Source organism: Pan paniscus, chromosome 6, assembly GCF_029289425.2.
Source record: "Pan paniscus chromosome 6, NHGRI_mPanPan1-v2.0_pri, whole genome shotgun sequence".
NCBI lineage: Eukaryota > Metazoa > Chordata > Mammalia > Primates > Hominidae > Pan > Pan paniscus.
In genome coordinates, this window is record NC_073255.2 from 169842879 (window position 1) to 169869023 (window position 26145).

At 37.8% G+C, this 26145-nt stretch overlaps 2 protein-coding genes across 3 annotated transcripts in view; both read right to left on the reverse strand.

Moving 5' to 3' along the window:
- The window catches only part of CHCHD3 (coiled-coil-helix-coiled-coil-helix domain containing 3), a 298477-nt gene that overhangs the window by 226810 nt on the left and 45522 nt on the right, over window positions 1-26145 (reverse strand). For both annotated transcript variants that reach the window (XM_003813458.6, XM_003813459.6), the window contains exon 3: window positions 10056-10137. In XM_003813458.6, coding sequence (XP_003813506.1) covers window positions 10056-10137 — 82 coding nt within the window. The remainder of the gene's footprint in view (window positions 1-10055; window positions 10138-26145) is intronic.
- LOC100973618 (elongation factor 1-gamma-like) lies at window positions 23834-25280 on the reverse strand. Its single transcript, XM_055115382.2, is given in 3 exon segments — window positions 23834-24425; window positions 24428-24627; window positions 24629-25280. Coding segments are annotated over 3 exon segments (1308 nt in total). The 5' UTR covers window positions 25252-25280; the 3' UTR covers window positions 23834-23940.

The window sequence follows — 26145 nt, forward strand, 5'->3', positions numbered from 1 at the left end:
AACGGCAAATTGTCCCAGCAGCTAAGTTTTTAATTGATCCCAAAACATCTAAGTTTGTAGACTAAATGTGATGACTTTGACTATCATACAAAAGGCAAATAAATACTAACAACAGACACTACAAGCCAAAAACCCAGCATATCAAGCAACACAAATATATAAAATAACAGAATAAGCCAGTCTTCCATTTTAAAAAAAAACAAAAGTCTAAGAATGAATATAGGGAGAAACGTAAATATTTTTCCCCTCTGCAATCATTAATTAAAGTAATTCCTGCACTTCTTTATTGCTTCCTAACTCCAAGAAAGAAGTTAACAAATTCCCCCACCGTGAAAGGTGCCCAATTTGCTCTACTGAACTCAGGAAATCGCTAGTGAGCACACATGTGCCTCACTGACCAGCAGCAGATCCTCATCTCTAAAGTTCATGAGGCAGGGCACCAGCTGCCTCCACATACTCCCCGCTGTACTATTAAGAAAAATGTCCCAATCTTAAGCTAACAAGAACTGAACTCATGAGAAATTTAAACTGCCATTGTCACTGAAAATGTGCACAAACAAGCATTTAAAAGTCAGGTATAGAGCCAGGCACAGTGGCTCACGCCTGTAATCCCAACACTTTTGGAGGCTGAGGCAGGTGGATCACTCGAGGTCAGGAGTTTGAGACCAGCCTGTCCAACATGGCGAAACCCTGTCTCTATTAAAAATACAAAAAATTAGCTGGGTGTGGTGGCGCACACCTGTAATCCCAGCTACTTGGGAGGCTGAGGTAGGAAAATCACTTGAACCCAGGAGGCGGAGGTTGCAGTGAGCCTAGATTGTGCCACTGCACTGCAACCTTGGTGACAGAGCCAGACAACGTCTCAAAAAATTAAATAAATAAATAAATAAATAAATGTCAGGCATAGCCTACATAACAAAAAGAATATTAACTATAAAGACAGGTTCTCAAGACAGCTTGGGCCTAAGATAAAAAGAATTTTTTTAAATACTGTACAGAGTAGCTATCTAGATCTAATAACCAGTAGCACAAAACAGAGGTCATTTTTAAGAGACCTAAGAGACCTGTTATTTACTAAAGGTTTATAAGAGAAAATCCAAGTAACTGTTTGATGCTTCTTCTCACAATTGTAAATGAAAGACTTTAAAGAAGGTATTCCCTGTCCACACAGAAAGTAATACTGTAGGGTGTTTAAATGCAGATTTGGATTCAAATCCGAGCCCCACCACTTACTTGATAGATATGACCTTGGTGTATTAGTCTGTTCTTGCATCACTATAAAGAAATATCTGAGACTGTGTAATTTATAAAGAAAAGGCGTTTAATTAGCTCACGGTTCTACAGGCTCTACAGGAAGCATGGCAGCATTTGGGGAGGCCTCAGGAAACTTTCAATTATGGCAGAAGGGCAAGATGAAGTAGGCACATCTTTTATGGCCAGAGAAGGAGGAAAAGAGAAAGAGGGAGAGGGGCTACACACTTTCAAACAACCAGATCTCATGAGAAATCTATCACAAGAACAGCCTTAGGGGGATGGTGCTAAACCATTAGAAACTACACCCATGATCCAATCACCTCCTACAGGCCCCACTTCCAGCACTGGGGATTATATTTCAACATGAGATGTGGGTGGGGACATAGAACCAAACCATATAACTTGGTAAGTTTCTTACCCTCTCTGTTTCCTCATTTATAAAATGAGGATAACAGTAATGCCTACCCAGTAGAGGTGTTATATAGTTGAAATGAATGAAAATACATAAAATGCTTAGAACAGTGCTTAGCACACAGTAAGTAAGAGATGACCCCTGTGTTTGTTCATGTGGGTACATTGTAGTTGGGCATATGGATCCTATGCTCTGAAATCGTTTTCACAGATTATATGTGACTCCAGCGTGCATGTTCTACGTATGTGTCTGTATAAAACTGTGAGGAAAGTTTTCAAAGACAAATGACAACTGCTTCTGAATAAGAATGGGATACAAAAGAATGTGGTTCTCTCACTAAAGTATTAAACAGAAATTTAAGATGGGCTACTCCTGTTTAACAGTTTGCTCCAACCAAGAAAAGAAGGGGGTAAGGTTATTATTTGAACAGGAAACGGTGCCAATGTTTGGAAGTATTATAATCTGGAGAGAAAATTTACATTTGATTTACAACTGTGTTGCCCACATTCCTTTTTAGCTCGAGGCTATATTGGCAAAGCTATGGAGGTCAGGAGGGGAAACAGGGACTCTCTCTCAATATTCTCCAGTATTTTCAGATCCTGCACAGAAGGACCTCACACTCTTCTCCAGTGTTCCTAACACAGCATTACCAACAGGATCAACAGATGGCTTCCAGAAGGCCCAGGACTAAGAAACAGCCAGGGCTAGGTCCGGCCTTTGTGGACCACTGCCCATAAACACGGACTTCTGGATTAAGGAAATGGACAACAGGCCACTGTCCACCCACCTTTTAAAACAGAAACAGAATCAAGTCTATCCAACAAATGCTATTTGGGTAAGGAAAGTACACTCCTCAAACATAAAGTGTCCAAATTTGCGAGAAAATGACCTTGACCAAAGTTTTCTTGAAGAAAGCCCCAGTTAGCACAAGGGCCTGGGTCTTTAGGAAGGAAAAAGAAGAAAATAGGCTGACACAGCTCTAAGTCCCTAGTCCTAGCTTTAACCAGACAGCACTTAAATCAGCTTTACTTTGGGCTCCATGTTGCACTCCCTTTGAAAAATGTTTATGTAATGATGACAGCCTATATGATTCTATCACTTCAGCAACAGACTAGGTAGAGCAATGCGGCAGGCCAATTCTAATCTAGTTCTGCTAACTGAAAAACATTACTTGTGTCTAACTCAGTCATCTGTTTTTATAAATCAGTGATAATACTGACAATAAACATTAATCTTTTATGCAAGGAATAATAAATGACTGAGTACATTACAACTCCACATCCCCAGACCAAAAAGTAATGGAGACACTTCGACAAGACTATTACAGCTATATAACACTGAGAAACCAATTCCTAGAAACTTCCAAATGCAGAAATTGACTTTGGCACAAATGACTTCAAACACTGCACTTCACGAGAGAAAACACTGTAATTACTGTCAAAAGAAACATGTGAACAAGAAGTGGTCAAACATCACTGCTGCTATTATAACCAGTAAAAAAGTTAGATGTCTATGGCACGCTTGATTGACTCTGGTTTTCCAGGTTTGATATTAACATGTAAAAATATCTTCTCAAACAGGATTTACAACAGTGTAGCATCAGTAGGAAAGAAAATTGGATTTGAAAAAAGAAATAAAACAATAAGAATAAAACAGAGCTAGAAAATCCAAACTTCTATCACTGTTGGTTATAAAAAAGCAGTTGGCTATTAAAAATAGAAAACTGCCACCTGAAGAAAAACAATGAAAGTAGCAGATGGCACAAGATTCCAATACCTAGTACAGACACAGCACTTCCAATCACCTTCCAGTGAAAAATACTGGGTGGCTAGGACGTGCTCCTACTACATTCAGAACTGGTTAGGTCTTTTTATCAATTGTTAAGCAGAATCAAATGGAAAAGTATGAGTATAAAACAACAGCAATGCAATAAAGCATTTAAAAAAACAGCAAAAATAGGATTAATAAGAAAAATAATCTAAAATAGTGGGACTTTTATACTACAGAAGGATCTCTTAAATGTTGGAGTATATAAAGGAATATTTTGGAAATAATGCCAACAAACCATCTACTACCTCCAGTGAAGCCTAATGAGCCTGGGAAATATGCTCACATCACAGCAGGATGGTATAGGTTACACCTGGACATCAGCTGTGTGTCGCTGAAGAGCTATAACTCAAATTTCTGCAATAACCTTCTTTGCAACTATTTATAAATTACAAGTGAAATTCATTTGCCTGTGTCAGTTGTGACTGCATTGAGAATATACTGACTGCTAACTGATCTCATAAGATCATTTCAAAACTATGCCTTTATAAGCCTTGATCAATATTAGTTATCAATAGTACTGATTCCCTGAAAAGTTTTTTTAATTACTTACACCTAGAAATTACATGCAGGTTGAAGGTATGTAATTTTCATAACTGTGTAATTTGTGTCTATGACAGGAAAACAAGTGTTCAACACTATACTAAATTAAAAGAAAGATTTTTAAGACAAGTATCTATAGTCTCTGGTCAGTAGCCAATTTCAAAGACATAATTTAAGTTTTTATTTTAATATAATGTAGAATAGATATATGCCCACATACATAATATAGAACTGCACCTTCTAGAAAAAAGGTTATCATGATTTTCCAGACCCAGTGATTCATTCAACTGAACAAATACTTGTGAGACTTTACTATGTGAAAAGCACCATGCTAGGTGTATGATTTCTCTTTTTTTTTTTTTTTTTTTTGAGACGGAGTTTCACTCTTATTGCCCAGGCTGGAGTGCAGTGGCGCGATCTTGGCTCACCATAACCTCCACCTCCCGGGTTCAAGCGATTCTCCTGCCTCAGCCTCCCGAGTAGCTGGGATTACAGGCTTGTGCCACCACACCCAGCTAATTTTGTATTTTTAGTAGAGATGGGGTTTCACCATGTTGGTCAGGCTGGTCTCAAACTCCTGACCTCAGGTGATCTGCCCACCTCAGCCTCCCAAAGTGCTGGGATTACAGGCGTGAGCCACCAGGCCCAGCCACATGATTTCTTGTATCATGTATTTTAAACATGATGCTACCCACAAACTCCTGTTTGTTTCAGAACTCTTTCCTCCTCCTTTTTTCTGCTTTTTCTTTTGCCTTGTTCTTGCTGCCTTTTTCAAAGGCAGAACATATGTAATAATAAAAATCAAGATAAATTATCATATATAATGAACTTAAACAGATGGTACCATCCCTGTAAATTTCACCATTACTATGAGAAACTAAAAGGTACAAATAAGTTTTAAGCCCTTATTTGATGATATCAACAATGCTATCAATGGAAAAATAAATGGACTACACTATACTCTAACCCAGATGGCTGATAAAATTTATGACTAATTTATTAAACCACTCATTAAACCAGACTGATTATTTGAAGTCTTACAAATCTAATGTAACTTTCCAAATAACTAAAAGTGAGGGAAAAATCTCAACTAATGTCCATTGAAAAATAGCGAGCAAGTAATCTTGGTTGATGTACAGTTAGTTCCAACATCAAGCAGCCAATCCCTTTCTTCTTGGTTTCTTGAAAAAAAAATGTTATTATAAGTGAAACACTTTCACTTGCCTTTATAGGTAAAGAGGTGAAATTCAAATGCCAAAGGTCAGAGGTCAGAAGTAGTCACATTTTTCTGGCTGTCAAAGACTGACTTTTGGAGGTAGGGCACAGAGGAGAAGTAAATCATATTTTTAAAGTCTATACTCAAACTGTAGCATATTATGTCCTTGCTATATTGGCCTACACAGTTACAACACAATATGGTCAGCTATAATCCAAACACACCATTGAGTATCACAGCAAAAACAGACTGCCGACAGAGGCATTTACTCTGGATTCTCGGTACGCTGAGCAACTATTCTGTCTACCAGATGTTTTGATAAGCAAAACCATGATTTCAAATTAGACCCAAAAATTTTCGTGTGTGCACTAATCAATCAGCGATTTCTGCGGGGCATGATTGTGGAAGCAAATCACTTAAGATCCCCATAAAACAGGATAAATCTAAGATAAAATGAATTGGGAGTCCATATGTAAATGTTTTGTAAAAATGAAAATATATATAGTCATCATGCTTATAATTAGCAACTGTATTGTCACTGTGGCCTTAGTAAGAAAACTCCTCTAAGGCAACTTTTAAGTATGGCAGGTCTGCATTAGATTTAGGAGTGGAGATTTAATGGGGTTGGGGTAAATTTTAGATGACCTAATGAAATATCATCAGTTTCAATGATTTTGAATGGAATCTAAAAGCATGTGGCCCTACCAGTCACAGATGCCTAAAAAGAGCTTCTGCATTAAGTAGAAGGTAAAGTAAGACATTCAAGAAGTCATTCCGAGCTGACAAATTTTATGGTCTGAAGTGTACATGGACTGCATTTTATCAATTCTAGGATGCATATTTTTCCACGTTTTCACAAACCTAAAAGCATCTGAAAATTGCTATCTGCCAGGTGGCAGTCCTGCTGCTGTTGTCATAGCTTGCACAGAAGCATCAAAATTTGCAGAACTGCTGTCAGCAGCTCGGAAAAATTCCAGGAATAAGAGTGGAGCAATCTTTTAAGGAATGTTGTGTCACCGAGGTTTTGACAGCATAGAATATGATATTGTGTGGAAAAACAAAGACATCAAACCCTGAGTCCAAAAGTGATCCAGAACAATTAAATCCAATGTGGGCTGGTTTGAAGAATACCTTAGCCCTGGGTTTCTCACTATTGGTACAACTGACATTTTGAGCCAAATAATTCTTTTTTGGTGGGGGGAGAATGGATAAGAGGGGGGCCGGGGGGCAGCAGGAGGTGAGGACTGTCACGTGCATTACAGAATGTTAAACAGCATCCCTGGCCTCCATCCACTAGATGCCAATAACATTTGACAAATTTTAACAACCAAAAATATCTCCAAACATTGTCAAATGCCCCCTGGGGATCAAATGCTCTCCCAGCTGAGAACCACTGCCTTAATCAATTTATTTTGCTTACTTTTTCCTTCTTATGAATATACATATGTTTTTAAAAATTCAAAATTAGTGTTAATGAATTGTTTCAATAAGAAAATTCTAAGAGATAAAGTATTGTGTTAAAACTTGCAGCAATATATTTCATAGGGTACACCAAATACACTAAAATCTTAAAATCAGGGGCATGCAAAGAAATTCAGCCACCCAGCATCCGTTCCCCCTCCTTATGGAATGCTCATCATGATTTCCTGCTGGGGAACTATTTCCTCACCACACACAGTTTTAGAAACATCCAGTTCTCCCCTTGCTAATGGTTTTCTAAGTCTTCCATTTGTTTCTTTTGAGCTATATATCCTTTACGCTCCTAAAAATTTCCTTGCTTTCTAAGCTAATCGGAGTTAAATTTCAGTCTTCCAACTAAATAAATCTAACTGAAACAAAGTACTTATTTCAACTATGTTGATAGAAGACATTTTGGAATATTTCCCTGCCATAAAATTCACCAACCTGTTTAAAATTGTACTACTTTTCCTCACCACTCACCACATATGTAGAGTGACTAGATATGTGGATGAAACAAGAATTGTTAAAACTGTGTCATGGGGTATGGGGATTCACTATACTATATTTTTCATGGAGCTTTAAAATTTCCATTTAAATGCCGGGCACGGTGGCTCATGCCTGTAATCCCAGCACTTTGGGAGGCTAAGGCAGGTGGATCACAAGGTCAGAAGTTCAAGACCAGCCTGGCCAATATGGTGAAACCCCGTCTCTACTAAAAATACAAAAAAATCAGCCGGGTATGGTGGCGGGCGCCTGTAATCCCAGCTACTCGGGAGGCTGAGGCAGGAGAATTGCTTGAACCCCAGAGGTGGAGGTTGCAGTGAGCTGAGATCACACCACTGTACTCCAGCCTAGGTGACAGAGCGAGACTCCATCTCAAAAAAAAACAAAAAACAAACAAAAAATTTCCATTTAAAAAGGGTTACAATGATAATAGATATTCTATAAAGAAAAATATCACAATCGAAATTAATTCCAAAGTCCTTCTCGAACAAGTTTCTTCAAAACGTACGTACGTAGATGCGTATGTCCAGATATGAAGTGCTTGAGAAATGGTCAACAGGTTTGTGTGCATTTGGAGGGAAAAGAGAAAACTTGGCACGCAGGGTATATACCATATGAGTAACAGTACAAAGGCAAGAGGAGCTATTTTCTAAAACTGCCTATAAATCTCGATTCAATTCAGGCAACACATACAATAACGTATACATGTTCTGTGACTCCAAAAAGTTGCTGCTAAAAGACTGCACACAAAACTTTCTTAATGCTGTTTCTGAAGTTTCTTCTCTGGTAGAAAAAAAGAAAGAAAAATATAGCTATTGATTCTCCTAAGAACTATCATATAGATGAACACACATTTTTTGCCAAGATTTGACAGCTGAAGTTTTCATGAAGGAGGCTTCAAACAAAACTTTTTTTAAAAAAGAAAAAATAATACAAAGGCTGTACCACCCTCTGCTCTCCTTAAAGGTGACAGAAAATAAATTCTTTATCAATAGTCATTTGTCCAGGTTACAGCTAGGCTGCCCACCCCATTCCACCTGAGATATGAAATTGGCTTTCACTGGCACCTTTTATTCATCTCATCTGCCCTTTCCCTTTCATGAGCCAAGGCAGAGCAAATGGAAGCTGAATAATGAAGAAGAAGAAAAAAAAAAAAACCCACAGTGAGTTATTTTAACAAAAAGCCTGCACCATATGGAGAGAAGGGAAGACCAAAACAAAACAAAAAAAAAAATCCTATGTGAAATATAATAAGCAAACTGAATATGAGAATCTAACCAAAAAACCCCTATTAAAATAAAACTCAATTAAAAATAACAAAATTTCAAAGACAAGAAATTCTACCATAACATATTGATTCTCTTTTTTTAAAAATTGATTCTGAATTTTTTTGGAATATTTAAACTTCACTATCTAATTACATAGTCTATCAACCTAACCCAATTAAATAATTATAAAGCACTGCATGGGAAACTGTGGAAATATACAGAGACCTTTCTGGCAGTACTAATTAAATCTTGATTTTTTAAATTGTAAGTCATAAGCCTTCTCTATTTCCTAAGAAAATGGCAGTCTTAATCAAAAATTCATATTCTGTTCTGTATATTTTGTGTAAACTGGGAGTTAGTTTGTCAAAAGAAATATTAAATAATAATTTTTCACAACCCTCATTTTAAAGATGAAATACTTAAGGCTCAAAGAGGTTAAATTATATGGTGAAGGTCCTATGGCCAGTGAGGACTACAATCCAATTCAAAGGTTCCTTACCTCTAGATCTCTCAAGCAAAATAGTTGGGCGGTTCAAAACAAAACAAATACAAACTAAGCACCTGCTCAGTGGCAAGCATGTGTTTGGTGCTCACAGTAAAAAGACATTCACATGATCATGTAATCATAATTCTCTAAGCTATGTGCAAACTCCAGAAATAGTACAGATGGGAAGCACTTTATCTTAGATTAAAATGTTTTCCCATCTTTTTATGAATAAGTACCTACTCTAAAACTTCAAAAAGTAGTATTTTTAAAAAATGCTTTTTTAAAATCCTTTCATGGTGTTTTTTTCAGTGGATAGCTCGTCAACATCTTTTTGAATCAGCACACAGGGCTATAACTGATGGTCTAGTGTTCCATTGCAGGCATGTACCATAATTAATTCAGCCAGTCCTCCAGGATGGTCGGTTTGGATTGCTTCCAACTTTCTACTGTTACAAAAACACTTCAATGAACATTCTTTTAGCTGTCGTTAGTAGTATTAATAATGGCAACAATCAGATGGAAGTGTGTGCAGAGGAAAAAATCTCGAGCAATAAAATGTTAAAAAGTGGTTAACTTCAGAGGATGGAAACAGGATTTTTATTTCCAACCTTACTTATGTCTGTAACATCCTAATTTTTTTACGTGAACAGAATAATAATTAGTGCTATTTGTTAATCCAGGCACTATGTATCACACATGATATTCATCATGAGCCAAAATATTTACTTTAGTGCCTGTAGCAGGCAATATAATTTTCAATCATGAATACATTTGCTGATCGACTGGGAAATTCCTGGAGAATACTCAAAAACTCCTTCTCACATATTGAGAAAACACGGCTCAATATTCAAGCAACCAATACAAGAGATATAATGGTAATTCACAGTCAGCTTTGGGAAGCAGGTAACCCAAGGCTCTAAGAGGCACAATCTAAAACCGAAAACGGCCAAGTTCATGTGTTCAGCACATTCTGAAGTTCAGTCATACACAAATAATGAGACTTATCACAATCATTCTTCTCTAAAAATACTTGTAAATATGACAAAACCCACCAAAACCTCTCTCCGATACCACAAAACTCACCGTTTCTGATCTTCAGATTCTTTCTTGGCTTGCTCCAATGCCAGCTCCTCAGCTACTCTTCTTTTCAATTCTTCATCAGAAACTAGAATCGATAAAGAGCAGAAGGAGATAAAATAGGTGACTTCTTAAAAATAAAAGCAAGAAAATACTCAGGAAAGCCCGGCTGAGACTAGATTTGAACAGGCAAAGTTCTGCCAAGTGGCCAGCGTCTCCTTGGAACTTCTCAAGCACTGTGGAAAAGGCCAATTAGTGCACTTCAGGAGTAATTTAATCAAGAGTTCCCTAGTGACCTAGATTTCCACTCCTGCCAAAATTTATAACAAACTCAAGGAACTGCTTACTGTACAGTGGGGACTGAGTCAGTAAGGACCAATTCTTTAAGATGATGTCCTAACATTAAAGTCTGACAACGGTGTGTAAGGAGAGGAGACGCTGTAAGAAAGGGACTTTGGAGAAGAAAATGACAAAAAAAAAATCTTCTCATTTCAATAATTAAACACCTAACAAAATCATGTACTACAAAGAGCAAATCATTTATAGTTACATTCATTTTTCCATTATTTATGAAAAAAGCCATTTGTCATTTATGAAAATTTTGAAACCCTATTTTTTGGAATACATGTCATTCAAATTCAAGTGCCAGCAACTGGAGAGAGACAGAGAAGAGTGCTGATAACACAGCTGGAGCTTTCTAAATACCTGGTGACTGGATTTGAAACATCTGGTCTTTCCAATTAGAAGACTGTGTATGGTATGTTTTGTAAAGTTTCTTACAGCTATGATGGTAAATAAAATGGACAAATTTCACACACTTCTTTAAGAGGCTTCCACAAGAAATAAACAAAGACTAACTCCTCTTCACTACAGACCTACTACCCAAAATTACGAACAAGAAAGCACCAGAAGCACTTAGGAGGATCTAGGAATATCCACAGAACCTAAGGTCTTTTTTGGTTTTTTTTTCTTTGTTTGTTTGTTGAGACAGAGTCTCACTCTGTTGCCCAGGCTGGAGTGCAGTGGCACGATCTTAGCTCACTGTGACCTCCGCCTCCTGGGTTCAAGCAATTCTCCTGCCTCAGCCTCCCGAGTAGCTGGGATTACAGACATGTGCCACCACACCTAGCTAATTTTTTGTATTTTTAGTAGAGATGGCGTTTCATCATGTTAGCCAGGAGGGTCTCAATCTCCTGACCTCATGATCCGCCCACCTTGGCCTCCCAAAGTGCTGGGATTACAGGCGTAAGCCACCACGCCTGGCCAGGACCTAAGTTTTATTTCAAATAGTTGAGCCTATTAGATGGAAAACTAGACAGCAGTGTCTCTTTCGATAACCTCGACATTATAAATGCTTAGTCCCACAGCATATGCAAAAATATTATTTACAATAGGATATGCAAAAGCCCTTTTAAATATTTCATTGGCATGAGGCAATAACAAAGAAGATACATGAAAGATCAGAAGGATGACTTCCCTTAGTTGAGGACTATCAGACTGCAACAGCAGCATCCAGTGATACCATCAAAAAGCTAAAAAGCCCTCAGAATGGGAGAAAATATCTGCAAGTCATTAGCTGACAAGGGACTCATATCCAGAGTATGCACGTATATAGGATATACAATATATAAAGAACTCTTATAGACAAATAATAAAAAGACAACTCAATTAAAATGGGCAAAGGCTATAAATAGGTATTTCTCCAAAGAAGATATATAAATAGCCAATAAGTACATAAAAAGTTGTTCAACAGCATTAGTCATTAGGAAAATGCAAATCAAAATCATAATGATATGCCATTTCAAACCCACCATAATAAAAAAGACAAACAATAACAAGTGTTGGTGAAGATGTAAAGAAATTGGAATCCTCACGCATTGCTTGTGGGAATGCAAAATGGCTCAGCCACTGTGGAAAACAGTTTGGCAATTTCTCAAAATGCTAAAGAGTTACCATATAACCCAGCAATTCTAATTTTAGGTACTATATATACTCAAGAAAATTTGAAAACATGTCTGTACAAAAACTCATACATGAGTATTTACAGTGACATTATTCACAACATCCCAAAGCTAAACACAACCTAAGTGCCTAGCAACTGATGAATGGACAAACAAAATGTGGTATATCCATTCGATATAATATTATTCAGCCATAAAAAGTAATGAACTACTGATACATGCTACAACATGATGAATCTTGAAAACACTATGCTAAGTGAAAGAAGTCAGACATGAAAGGTCACCTGCTATATCCATTCATGTGAAATGTCCAGAATAGAAAAGTCCATAGACACAGAAAGTAGATTAGTAGTTCCCTGCAGTAGGAGAAAGCAGAAAATAGAGAATGACAGCTAATGGGTATGGAATTATGGAATTTCTTTTTAAGATATTGAAAATATTCTTTTTTTTTTTTTTGAGACTGAGTCTTGCTCTGTTGCCCAGGTTGGAGTGCAGTGCCGTGATCTTGGCTCACTGCAACCTCCGCCTCCTGGGTTCAAGTGATTCTCCTGCTCAGCCTCCCGAGTAGCTGGGATTACAGGCATGCGCCACCATGCCCAGCTAATTTGTGTTATTTTCGGTAGAGACGGGGTTTCACCATGTTGGCCAGGCTGGTCTCGAACTCCTGACCTCAGGTGATCTGTCCACCTCGACCACCCAAAGTGCTGGGATTACAGGCATGAGCCACCATGCCCAGATGAAAATATTCTAAAACTAGATTGTGTGATGGTTGCACAACTCTATAAATATACTATAAACCACTGAACTGCACACTCTGAATGGATGAATATTATGATATGCTAAATGTACCTTAATAAGTTGTAAGAGAGAGAGAGAGAAAGAGAGAGAGAGGGAGAAAGAAAGAAATGAAGAGAAGGAAGGAAGGGAGGGAGGGAGGGGGGGAGAGGAAGAGGAAAGAAAAGAATAAAAAGAACACTGTACAGGGAATCAGGGAATAGAGGAAAAACTATTTAATGTCTAATCCCACCATGGCCATCAACAATCTAGGGGAACTTTGGGAAAGGTATTAACCTCTCTGGGCAGTAAGAGAACAACCTTTTCTCAAATGGGTGTTTAGGGACCCTTCCAACTGTATACTATGCTTCTGTTTTGCCTCTCTCCTACTTCATAGTCTATATAGCATGAGAAAAATATAAGCCTCTACTTTGAAGGGGTCAAACAAAACCTAGGAAACCCCTAGAACAGAATTCTGTTTGCATTCAGGCAAGTATTAGAGCTCTTTATGAAAGTATGAAAGATTTTTAAACGATCCAAATAAAAGCAGAGAAATTTCAGGCAGTAAGAGCTCCACAAAAAGTCCAAATAGTCTGCTTTTCAACTAGCCAAATTTTGGATAAATCAGTTAATCTAACTGAATTTTAGTTTCCCCACCTAAAAATATGACATATGGGTACACCTGTTAGCTATGAAATTCTAGACTATAGACTTCACAAGGTAATGATTTTCATACTTTCATCTACTTCTCATAAAAAAGTAAAACAACCTGACACTAAAATTTTTCAAGTTGCATACAACCAGTAGCTCCATTTGTAGCAAAAACTGAAATAAATATTTAACATAATTAGTATGATTGATCATACCAGTTAGTATCAACTCACAGTCAAATGGTATATGTAAAATCATGCTGCCTCTCCTAGATTACTTCAAGTTACAACAGCAAGATACTTCTCAGGCAAAATTCAACAGGATTCTCAATCAAAATTCAATTTAATTTAACTCAATTAAAACTAGGCTTCTGTAAAACCTCAGGGAGTAACTATGATGCACTGGGGTCAGTGTTCTAAGTAAACCAATAAAATTGTATCACATCTTTCTTATTGTTGTCTTGGGTTTTTTGTCTGTTTGTGCTTATGGCTTCAATGTTTCTCCCCTTCAAAACTCACATTGAAACTTAATCCCCACTGTGGCAGTATTGAGAGGTGGGGCCCTTAAGAGGTGAGACTGGGACATAAGGGTTCATGAATGGGTTAATCCATGCATGGATTAATGGTTTATCATGATAGTGGGACTGGTACCTTAAAAAGAAGAAGAAGGCCAGGTGCGGTGGCTCACGCCTATAATCCCAACACTCTGAGAGGCTGAGGTGGGCAGATCATGAGGTCAGGAGTTTGAGACCAGCCTGACCAACATGGTGAAACCCTGTCTCTACTACAAATACAAAAATTAGCCAGACATGGTGGTGCACACCTGTAATCCCAGCTACTCAGGAGGCTGGGGCAGGAGAATCACTTGAACTCAGGAGGCGGAGGTTGCAGTGAGCCAAGATCACATCACTGCACTCCGGCCTGGGCGACAGAGTAAGACTCCATCTCAAAAAAAAAAAAAAAAAAAAAAGAAAAGAAAAGAAAAAGAAGAGAGAGCTGGACTAGCATACTGCATGACCTAGGGATTCTACAGGAGTCCCCACCAGTAAGAAGACCCACACCATATGCAGCCCTTCAACCTTGGACTTCAAAGCCTCCATAACATTAAGTAACAAATTTCTTTTCCTTATAAATTACCCAGTTTTACGTATTCTGTTATAAGCAACAGAAAACAGATTAAGCAGTTTGGTTTTTCCAGCTTTATTCAGGTATAATTGACAAATAGAATCATATATATTCAAGGTGAACTATGTGATGATTTGATATGAATCATGTAATGATTACCACAAATATATCGAGCACCACACAGTTACCATCGGGGTGGGGAACACTGGGGACACTTAAAATTTGTTCTCTTATGAAATTTCAAGTAAAAAATATTATTAACTAAAGTCACCATCTTATAACTGAAAGCTTGTACTCTTTGATCAACATCTCCCTATTTCCCCATCCCACATCCCCTGGTAATCACTCTTTTACTCTGCTTCCTAGAGCTCAACTTTTTTAGATTCCACATATAGGTAAGAACATACAGTATTTGTCTTTCTGTGTCTGGCTTATTTCACTTGGCACAATGTCATATCTTCATAGTGCACTTTATGCCTATGACATAGGGATGTCTTCCTACCAGAGGAAAAGCTCAAATCAGCAGCGAACTGTTTATTCCAGTGTGATCAAACGGTGACCAGCTGGGTGGATAGGCACGAAGCCATGCGGGTGAGAATGTGGAGAGGAAGTGGTTTGGGGTGAAGAAAATGCAGACTGGAGGCTTGCTGTTTCCTTCTCTATCCCCTTCTCCCTACTATCGTCAGCCCTGCCACTTGCTGTGGGGTGAGGTGAGAAAGAGATACAGATTACAGGTGGCATCGTCCAGGCAGGCCATGAGAGGAGAGAAAAACGTGGGAAGAGGACAACAACAGCAATGAAAGGGACAGGAACACTCCCATGGCCACTGAAAAAGACATGTCCAAGTGACCAGCTGGTTGACATCACTTTTGGTCCATAAAGGAGCCAAAGCACAGCTGTCTTTCTAATGCCCTACCTATTTCCAGAAAAGGAAAAAAAAAAAAAAATCACTACTTTTGGGTCAAGTCCAAGGTCACAACTGAAAAAGTAATTACCTTAGCTACAAATGAGAAGTTAAAATAACAGAAAATAAAAACATGACCTAGCATAAAGAGTTTGAAATCTAAAATAGCAAATCAAAGCACAGCCAGGAAAATAAGCCAGTGAGGTAATGGGTTCTGAGCACATCTAAGCTTCATGGTATTTGTTTTTAAATCAATAGAATACATAAAGCAATACTGTATTTCTTCTGATAAGTCTGACCCAAAGTGCATGAGGGAAAAAGATACAGCATTTGGAGACCACTATTTAAAATGGCCTTTCTGAAAACACTCTTTTCAGCTCCCAGGATCTGAACATTTTCTCAAATAAAACTGTTATTAAACTAAAAGGTCAGTGTTTCAGGAAGGGCTAGTTTAAGAGAAGCACAAGAAAGGCCAACTTTGCCTATTAGCACAGTAAGTTTCCAAGCAAATCTTTGGGAACTGGCAAAGTTTGTGAAATGAGAAAAGGAGTAAAAACAAAAAAATGTTCAAGCAATATAAATCCCATTTGCCATGGAAATTTGCAAAACTATTTCAAGTTCAGTAAGTATGGTTCCATGGCTTTTATATACACACATACTCTCCTTTTAGAAATGTGTTAAGACAAAAGAATGTTTTCTTTCCATACTTGTATAGTCTGTACTTTTTAAAATTCTTCTCAGAAACCATTTTAATTTCTTTCTCAATGGTGAATGTATCTTAAAGAACACAAACACTGGCATTTTGTCAATTAGTTATAGATATAAACACTGATCATAAAACATGTCAGAAAAAGCCAAGCATTGCAATTGCTTAGTTCTAGCAAGTGTGGCTCTAAACCATTTACTTGAAACCATTACTGAAAGTAATAAATACTTGGATGATTGAAAGCAGCTCTGGATTCCTAACAAATTTTTGTTTGTCTTTACTAAACAATATTCTAAACAAATGCTTTGGCTAGTCCAAGGGTCTTCTTTAAGGTTTGCCTAGGAATCTTTTGACCCACTTAGCCACCAAAATTTCTGGGCTATAAATTTGAGTTCAGGATCAAATAAGAAAGTCCAAGATTCCTAAACTTATACTTGATCCTGAGTATTCTTAGGAAATGTGAGGAAATTCTTATTCCTCAAAGAAAGTGTAACATAAGTTCAGTACACATCACCTGTCTTCTATGTGACAGGTGATGCTCAAATTCCTGTGTTTACCGAAACTGGTTAAACTAAAGATATGAAGGGAGGGAATGGTACGGGGAGACATAATTATACATTTTAGATAGATCCTTGAATGGTGAATAGAAATGACTCCAAAAGATGGAAGGACTTGATGAACTCATCAACCATGAAAAACAGAAGACTGAAAATGCAACCATGATCTGAAATATACATAGATTCCCTGAACCTCAAGGAACATACTAATTTCCTTTGTAACTTTTCCCACTTGTAATTCCCCTTTACTTCATTTTTTTTTTGCATAATCCTTACACTATAATTCCCTCCCCAATTACAGTATTTCTTAAACAATCTCTTTAAGTTGCTTAATAAAAGTTATACCTTGCTTCTTAGAGAAATATCAGTTCCTTTGGGATTTTTCCTTTAATGTATTTTTCTTTCTGGTTTCACCATTTGCTGATATAGGTCATGGCCAATTTTGTAAAGTCTATTATTTTCATGTGCTAGTTTAAACACACTAAAGAGAAACCATGAAGATCTTCCAAGAGAACAAAATAAATATATGTACCTGCATAATATAAGCAGCAGATTTCAGATAAAGACTCTGATTCTCCCAGGATTGAGATAGTTGAACAAAAAGTTATACCATAAGATATAACCAAATTAAATTTTCAGCTCCATAGAAATACTCATTAATCTTATAATTTCAATAAATTCATTAAAATGAAGAGCAATTATTGTTTAAGAAAATAATAATCAAAGCATCCATGCAATCAATGAAATACAACACCAAGTATATTAGAGCTAAATGACTAACAGCATAGGTTACAGGATAAATCTTGTCCTGCTCCTTATCTTCTAAAAGCTACAGGGTTTGATTGGAAGAAGAGCCAAAAGATGACTAGGATAAATCTCAAGAGTTAGAAATAAACATGTTTATTATCCATTTGTGGCACCATTTAGTTGGCAGACAAATAAACCTGATTTAAACCATGCACACAGAGAATATAGGTATATTCAGCTGACAGTTACCTTCACCATCCTATAAGGAGAATGCATCTTAAGAGTGCCTTCAAAACAAATGCCATCTGTCTACTACCTGGCAGGGGTAACTGTGGCTACTTATGCATTAAAGTTAATGAAGATGGTAGAATGAAAGTTCCACACTGCACATTCATAATCATAAATACTGTACCAGAAGGCAGTGTTAGGAAGAGTTTGGCAACCTGAACATCAACAGCATCAAGTTAATGGCTTATTTTGTAGCATTATCACTCCATCAGGATGTATATACCTTTGTAAATTTCTCATCTGAATGGCATATTATGCAAATAATGTTCATTTTATTGTTTGCTTCACAATAAGCACCCATAGAAACTAGCTCCATGTTCCATTCCATGTAGGAAAGAAAACATCAATACTGGGCTATAGCCGTATAGCAAGAGATAAGCTCGTAATTCATATTCTACAGTTTAGACATCTTAAGTAGACAATTCCTAAAACCCGTATTGAGAATCAGATATATCTAGTATTTCATGTCTTAATATTCTGAATAATAGTTGCAAGATCTCACACAGCCTCCAGGAAAATAAGATCTATAATTTAAATTAAAAAATAATAATTACCTTTGGATATTGCTTTCTGATACATAGCTTAATTTTTTTGTTTCAAAAATGATTATATTTTGTTCACTGGAGATAAAACTATAATACAGTGTTAACTCTCCAAACTAAATGAAGTACAGAAACCACCCAAGCCCTTTTCCATTTCACGCAAATGGTCCTGTGTGGCCAAATTTAAAGGTTTCTTCAGGAGTCATGAAATGCATAGAGAACCAAGCTGGAAATGAAAGGTAGTGGCCACCACAACCACTAAGCTTCTGCTCCTGGAATCTCCTTTACAAAAAATCTGGAGCCTTCGCTAATGACAGTGTGTTGTTTACAAAGGAGAGAAGAGCAGGTATTCATTACAACTTTAATGCACTGGCTATGAAGTTTGAGTTTCAATGCTGAAGCTCAGTTTTCTGTGCTCTGATCAACGATATGAAGTTATTTTTGTTTTCTCTAAATGTTTTTTTCCAAATCAAGTCTGAATCAAGTTTGATTCCAAATTAGGTGAATCAATCAATTTGTACATCCACACTGATGTAATCCTACACTAGGCTTCATGAGAGACGAAGACATATAAGATGATCTCTACCATTAAGGAGATTACAGTCTGAGTCAGTAAAATTGTACTATTGAGGTTCAGTATTAAGGAAACTTACCAAGGTCAGCTATAGTTAAGGATGTGGAACTTGAGCAGGTAGATGAAAAGGAAACCAAACAAAACTTGTTTGTAAAAACAGAAGGGTAAATTAGGCTAAACTGCAGGGAGTCTTGGAAACTACCAAGGACTTTGGATAAGAAATATTAAGAAATAGGGCATCCCAGACAGTTGGGAAAAAATGACAATAATACAATGAAATAGAGTGTTAGGATGGGAAATTTAATCTGGTAAAGATTTGCAGGTAAACTGGGAGGGAATGCATAAGGCAACCAGTGGTTCTCAAAGTGTAACCCCACCTTTCCCTCAATGTAGCAGCCTCTTCTGGGAACTTGTTAGAGATGCAAATTATTCAGCCCCACCTCAGACTTAAGGAATCCAACACCCTGGGGATGAGGTCCAACCTTCTGTGTGTTATCAAGCCTCCAGGTGATGCTGATGCACACTGAAGTTTGACAGCCGCTGGCAAAAGGTGAGGAGGGCTTAAAGTAGGAGACTGGCTGTGAAGATACAGTCTAAGATTCAAGATTTTTCATGGGGAAAAAATGATCACCTGAGACTGACTGAGAAATGAAAGAAAAAGTCAAAGGTGCACCCATGCCAGAAAATTAATACCCATGATGGTCAATTAAGTAAAGAAGGAGAGGCTGTTTGGAGAAGAAAGATAATGAGTTAAGGCATATTCAATTGAAGGTAATGGTAGAATCACCACATGGAATTGTAGGCAATTAGATACTTGAACCTGAAACTGATATTTGATTTGAGACTTGGCTCGACATGCTGATTTGGGAATGGCTATTACAGATTTGAGCTCAGTGAATTCTACCGGAAAAAAAAAATATATATATATATATGCGTCAAAAATACATATAAAGAAAAAAAAGCAAAAGGCTAAGGGATAGGCCTTAAAAATTCATCAGATGAGGGAAGGGAGTGAAAGAGGAACATCATTAGGGGCAAAGAAGAAATGGAATGGAAAGGAAGAAATAAACCAAGATAGCAAGTGTAAGAATGATAAAGAGATTTCATCTTATGTGCCAATTCCGATCAACTGGCAGTAGCTGCCTGAGTTGCTGTATGGAGAAGGACTCTGAGGCCAAGTCCAGGTTCAGTGAACTAATGTCTACTCCAGGCACAGGAGGGAGATCTGGCAGCATGGCTTACAATTACCTATCATCCCATGGAGTGCATGGAAATCACACAGCATAAGCCTCCAATCAGTGGGAGGAGAACAATGGAAGGCAGCAATTACAGGCCTCCCTTCAACACGTTTCAGAAATGAAACAAGAAGGAAAGAAGTGGAAGAATTATAAATAAAAGGTGTTTTTCACAAATAGTGGATTCTGTACATATTTGAAGGGCAGCCATAATCAATAATCTGTAATTAAGTTATACTGACGAATGGTAGTTGTTGTTTCTCAAAAGGAATTTAGAGAATAAAACATACAATTACTCAGGAAGATCTGCTTGTTTAATATACAGTAACGCAAACCAATTAATATATATTATATTCTAGTCTACTTTCCTAATTACCATCCTGATGCGGGGCTCATAGCACATTTTTATAAAAAGAATATTTCATAACAGTAAAAGAAGAGTGGACAAGCCTTTTCATGTGCTAAAAAGCTTTAACCAAGACGAATATCCTTACCTAAATAGTTTGCTTTGGTATCAGAAAGTCAAACACCACTTCAATACTTAGGTTCATAAATCAATCTTCCCTCTTCTTTTTATTGAGATGGAGTTTGACTCTTGGTTGCCCAGGCTGGAGTACAGTGGCGCGATCTCAGCTCACTGCAACCTCCGCCTCCCAGGTTCAAGCGATTCTCCTGTCTCAGCCTCCCTAGTAGCTGGGATTACAGGCGCCCACCACCACGCCTGGCTAATTTTTTTGTATTTTTAGTAGAGACAGGGTTTCACCATGTTGGTCAGACTGGTCTCGAACTCCTGACCTCAGGTGATCCACCCGCCTCAGCCTCCCAAAGTGCTGGGATTACAGGCATGAGCCACTGCGCCCAGCCCAATCTTCCCTCTTCTTATTGTTATGAAGTAGAGTGTACTTTTTAGCAATATAACTGTTATTTAATCCCCAAATTCATTATACACTAATAAACCTTCCTAAATTCAACTAAGATATTTAATTCTTTAAACTCTGACCAACACTATTTTCTAAGCGAGACTTAACCTTTGCATGTGTAATCAAAGCACAAGGAAAATAAAAGACTTAAAAGTATGAAAATAAAATCTATCTTCTAATCCACCTAACTTTCTATAGCCCTGGGAACTCAGCTAACCCCAACCTCAAGACTTTTCTTCTTCTGAATGAAAAGAAAATTCATGACCCAATTACAGTCTTTTTATAAGGAAGAAAAGTAAAGTCCTATTCTTAGACACTGGCCTACTACTAGACAGTAGAAATAGTGAGAGAATCACATATAGTCAAACCTCTGGGCTTCAGTGGCTTCATTTACAGCCCATTAAGGGTGAGGATGCAAAAAAGAACCTATTTAAGACACTAGCTAACCACTGCAGAACAATGGCCTCTCCTGGGAAGTTTTAAATAAAGCAATTCACATTTTACACCCATGCTTAATTCATATTTTATTTATGAGAGTTCAAATATATTAAAACAGTGAGGCAGCATAAGACATATTGGTATAAGATATTTCATTAAACTATAGTGCAATATCCTGAGTTTGTTTTTTATTTAACTCACATTGTGATAATTAGATCACCTTCGTTTGTGAAGTCAGATTATAATACCTATAGCCGTTATCTTTCCCTTCACCTAAAGTAACAAATCTCCACTCAATGCTAGAAAACATCATTTCAATGTATTCATAAGTAGTCATATAATCTCTAATAAAACAAAAACAATTCTATGTGAAGCACTGTGGAAACTCTGTAACTTAGCCCATCACAGCTGATTTCACCATCTTTAAAACACAAGAATGTGCACAAGGATTTCAAGACCAAAGCATTGTGCTGCCTTTAACTTAAATTCAAGAATGTACTTAACCTTTTTTCTAAAAGTAAAATAAATTATTCGTGGTAAAGTTAGCCTGAAAGGAACAGTAAAAAACATTTATTATGATTACATTCCTAACGATCTCCTTAATACCAGTACTATATAGAGAAAAGTGATGGAATTCCTTCTTATCTAGCATTTCATTTTTGTAATTTACACCATGTGCTATGTAAGGTTTCAGGGTGTAAATCCTTCAGAATACCTGGGACTACATAAAATAGCAATGAAAAAGACGCGCCTCCATTCAGACCAGTGGTTCTCATTCTTATCAGACCCAACTCTGCTTTTTTATAGCAAATCTATTTTGCAATGCTCCCTTCACTATCCTGAAATGAAACTGATTATAATCTGACCAAGAAAAGTAATCAATATAATGCCCTAAGTGTAATATTTAAATAAAACAAGCTAATTTATAATAAAATGATGGCATCTCATTATGTAAACGTTCAAACATAACTACCCTAGCAGACATAATAAAACAGTCTGAATCTTGAGTTTGTGTGCTAAATCATCACAAATGCAAAAGCTATTGTTATACAGTAGTTGCACTCTTGGAAAATTCAGTATACTTTAAAACCATGCAAAACATACTTTCTGTTTATATATAAAACAACTAAGTTCTCGGCCAGGTAAATAGGTTTTCAGCTCCATGAATCTCTGATGGGACATTCAGAAGTTGGAGGGCACAGGACAATTCTTGGAGATGGGAAACTACCCCCAGGCACTGCTAGCCATGAAGATCCCTCCCCGTGCCACTAAACACCACAGCTTCCCTCAAATTCCTAAAGTGCCTGAAGTGGTGCCGTACTCCTCAAGTGGGGTACTACTCAAACACTTTCTAAAGTGGTACAGTATTGCCCCACCACTGTGCACCATTGTTTTAGACAGGGCTAAAATATTCACCCTGATAAATGAAAAAAAGTGGGAAATCTAGCTATTTTATGGTTTGTATGACCACAGATAGTCACAAATAATCTACTAATATTTATATGGATTTTTCAAACAGATAAACATTTGGATGACACCAAAATATCTTCCCCCAACATGATCTCTGCCTTAAGGTGCCCAAACATGACTAGCTTTCTCTAGCTCCATACTCACCAAAACCACATTTTGCCCGGTCCACTTATAAAGATCATCTTAATTTTCCTTAGGGTAATCAAAATTACTCTCTGCTAATCATCACATTGTCTATTTTTTTTTCTCTCCTGATGTCCTAGAGGGATGAGGGCTCCATTACTAATTCAATAGAAATGGAAAAGGTGGGTACATGCAACCTAAACACTCCAGGTCTCTGTGATGATATCACAAGAATGTACAGACGCCAGAAACAGATTAAAACTCATCTACCCCCAAACTGTACAAATGTTTTCATTATTTAGCATTCACATTTTCAGATTACCGTCTTTAAGAGAACAATTTCCCAAACATCGATTTATTTCAAGCTGACACATTTCCCATCAAAATTATCTACACAGGATAGCGCTTGACCATTTAAAACTATATGTTTTATATATGACAATATCAGAATGAATACTGAACAAACAGTTCAATAAGGCCATATCATGTTTATAATGAAGGAAAATGAAAAAGGATTTAAAGCTACTCATCCTGAATTAACTTATAATAATTCACAGATTCCTCTTTGAAATTAAGGAAGTGAGGGTACAATAAGAAATAATTTCTCTATAAACAGCAAAAATAAGTTAGCTTTCACTAAAGCATATAATATTAAACTATCTAGAATAAATGGTAAGAAAGCAACAAGAATGAGTAAAATCTAAACATATATGATACTTTTTTAAAAATGCATCTATAATTCTTTTCAAGTCCTTTCAGCAGGATCCAGTCTTTTTTTTTTTTTTTTTTTTTTCAATGTTCAGTTTCCTTTAATGACTTAATGACCCCCATCTCCCTGAAGGGCAGGTGCAGGCAGCTAGGTGATGGCAAGAGATGTTCACTTGAAGATCTTGCCCTGATTGAAGGCTTTGCCCACATGCTGGAAGGCCCCCTCCCAGGAAAAGTACTCTCGAACCAACGTCTGGGTCTCCTCGCTGCCAGGATCCAGTTTCCGCCATGTGTATGACTCGTAGTCCACCTGCCAATCTGGACTCAGCGGAAAGGCAAGCTCCTGGCCTCGGAAGACCCAGACTCCAGAAATGGAGCTGCTATTGTTGGTTCCAAAAAGGATGACACTGGCGAAGGCATTCTTCCTCAGCTTGTCCAGTCGCTGGAACATTCCAGTGATGAGATTGCAGCTCATGAAGGTCTGAGTGAGTTCTTCAGGGAAGCGATACTCTGAGTACCACAGGGAGCAGCCGTCCTTATCAAAGTGCTCCCAGAAATATGGCAGTGCCACAGAGAGTGTGTCCTCATTGGAGTACTTGCGCTTAAATTCATCCAACACAAAGGTACTCTTGGGCAGGTGAGCGAAGGGGTCCTGGCCTTGGGCTCAGCAGCCAGCGCCTGCTCACATTCATCCATCTCCTCCTCAGGAGCAGGGGCAGCCGCCTTTTTCTCCTCCTTCCGCTCAGCCTGGGGCTTCTGCTTCTCTTCCCGTGAACCCTTCTCTTTCCGTGGTGTGTCCTTTTTAGGTTGGGTCTCTGCAAACTTTTTAGCATCAAACTGGGCCATCTTCTCACAGTTTCACTTCCCCCAAGAAAGCCCGGAACTGGGGCTGGTTCATGCAGGTGAGGAACCAGCGGTTGGTATTGGGAAAGGCCTGGCGGAAAGAAGGCTCTAGAACCTGCTTATAGAGCCACAACAGGGTGCAGACAACTGTGATGTCAGCCAATGTCACTCGTTCGCCCACCAGAAAAGTCCTCGTCTTCAAGTAAGCATCCAGCAGCCCCAGAATTCGCCTCACTTCCTCCTTTGCATTCTCAGTGGCCTGTTTGTTGTGGTGCATGATGCCCAAGGTGGGGAACACCCAGGTACTGGCTGGGGGCATTATATCGGAATCAGCAAAGCTCACCCACTGCACCACCTGGGCTGCTGCCTCTGGAGTACTTCCCCGCAGCTCCTCATTGCTCACATAGTAGGCAATGGCGTTGCTCTCAAACACACAGAATCCATCACCACCCTCAAATGCTGGGACCTTGCCGGCAGGAAATTTGCGGAGAAATTCAGGGGTGCGGTTGGTTTGGCCAAAATGGAAGTGGGGTGGTGCGGAGAGCACGCGGATCTGAGCCCCGCTGTACTGAGCAGCGATGAGAGCCTTGAAGGCCCTCCAGTTTTCAGGATACGTGTACAGGGTCCCAGCCGCCATGGTGATTCCACAAAGAAAGGCTGGATCCAGCCTTAAAAGTGTTATCAGGTAGGGGTCCTTAGGGGGAACTGTTTTAATGAAACTAGTAATTAGAATACCAACTTATTCTCCATAAATAGTAACATCCAACACACATGATGATTTCATAAAATAATTCGCTAGGCAACTGAGATTTCCTCTAAGGGAATTTTCTTACCAAACCCTCCCCAACTCTCACCCCATGACCCCTTTCCCATCCTGTTAGTGTTAAGTAAACATAATTCTTCTCTAATTTTCTGACAAATTGTAAATTAAATGAATCCAAATGAGTAAGATTTTACTGCATGTTTTAACACTTTTAAATGATTGTAACATTTTTATCTCAAGTTACACAGTTCATAGGGAATTTAACAGGAAGAAATTAATCTAATAAAGCATTATACATATATAATATTTAAAATCTTTAAAAGAATAGTATAAAATGTTCACATTTAAATTTATATGCATTTCAAACAAGGCAGTGAAATAAGACTGTTACGACATGTTACACATGCAAAACTTTCATTTTACAGTTATAACCACTGTGTGGGTGTTGGGGGTATACACCATAGGATTGTGAAATAAAATACAGAAATATGTCATATCTGGTTCATCTTAAATAGGTAGAAAAACAGCTCAATGAAAAGTATTCATGGCAAAGTATGTTTAATAAAAGAGTCAGGTTTACAGAGACCTGTGTTCTCCTGACTACCCTCTGTGACTTTATTTCTAATCTACAAATTACTAATAAGGTTTCTCTTGAAGATGAAATGCCGTAGAATGAGGAGGTATTTTCAGGTCAAACATGAACATCATTACATAAACAGAATGAAACTCTTCAATTGGAGAACCAACAGCATTTTATTTTAAAAATCC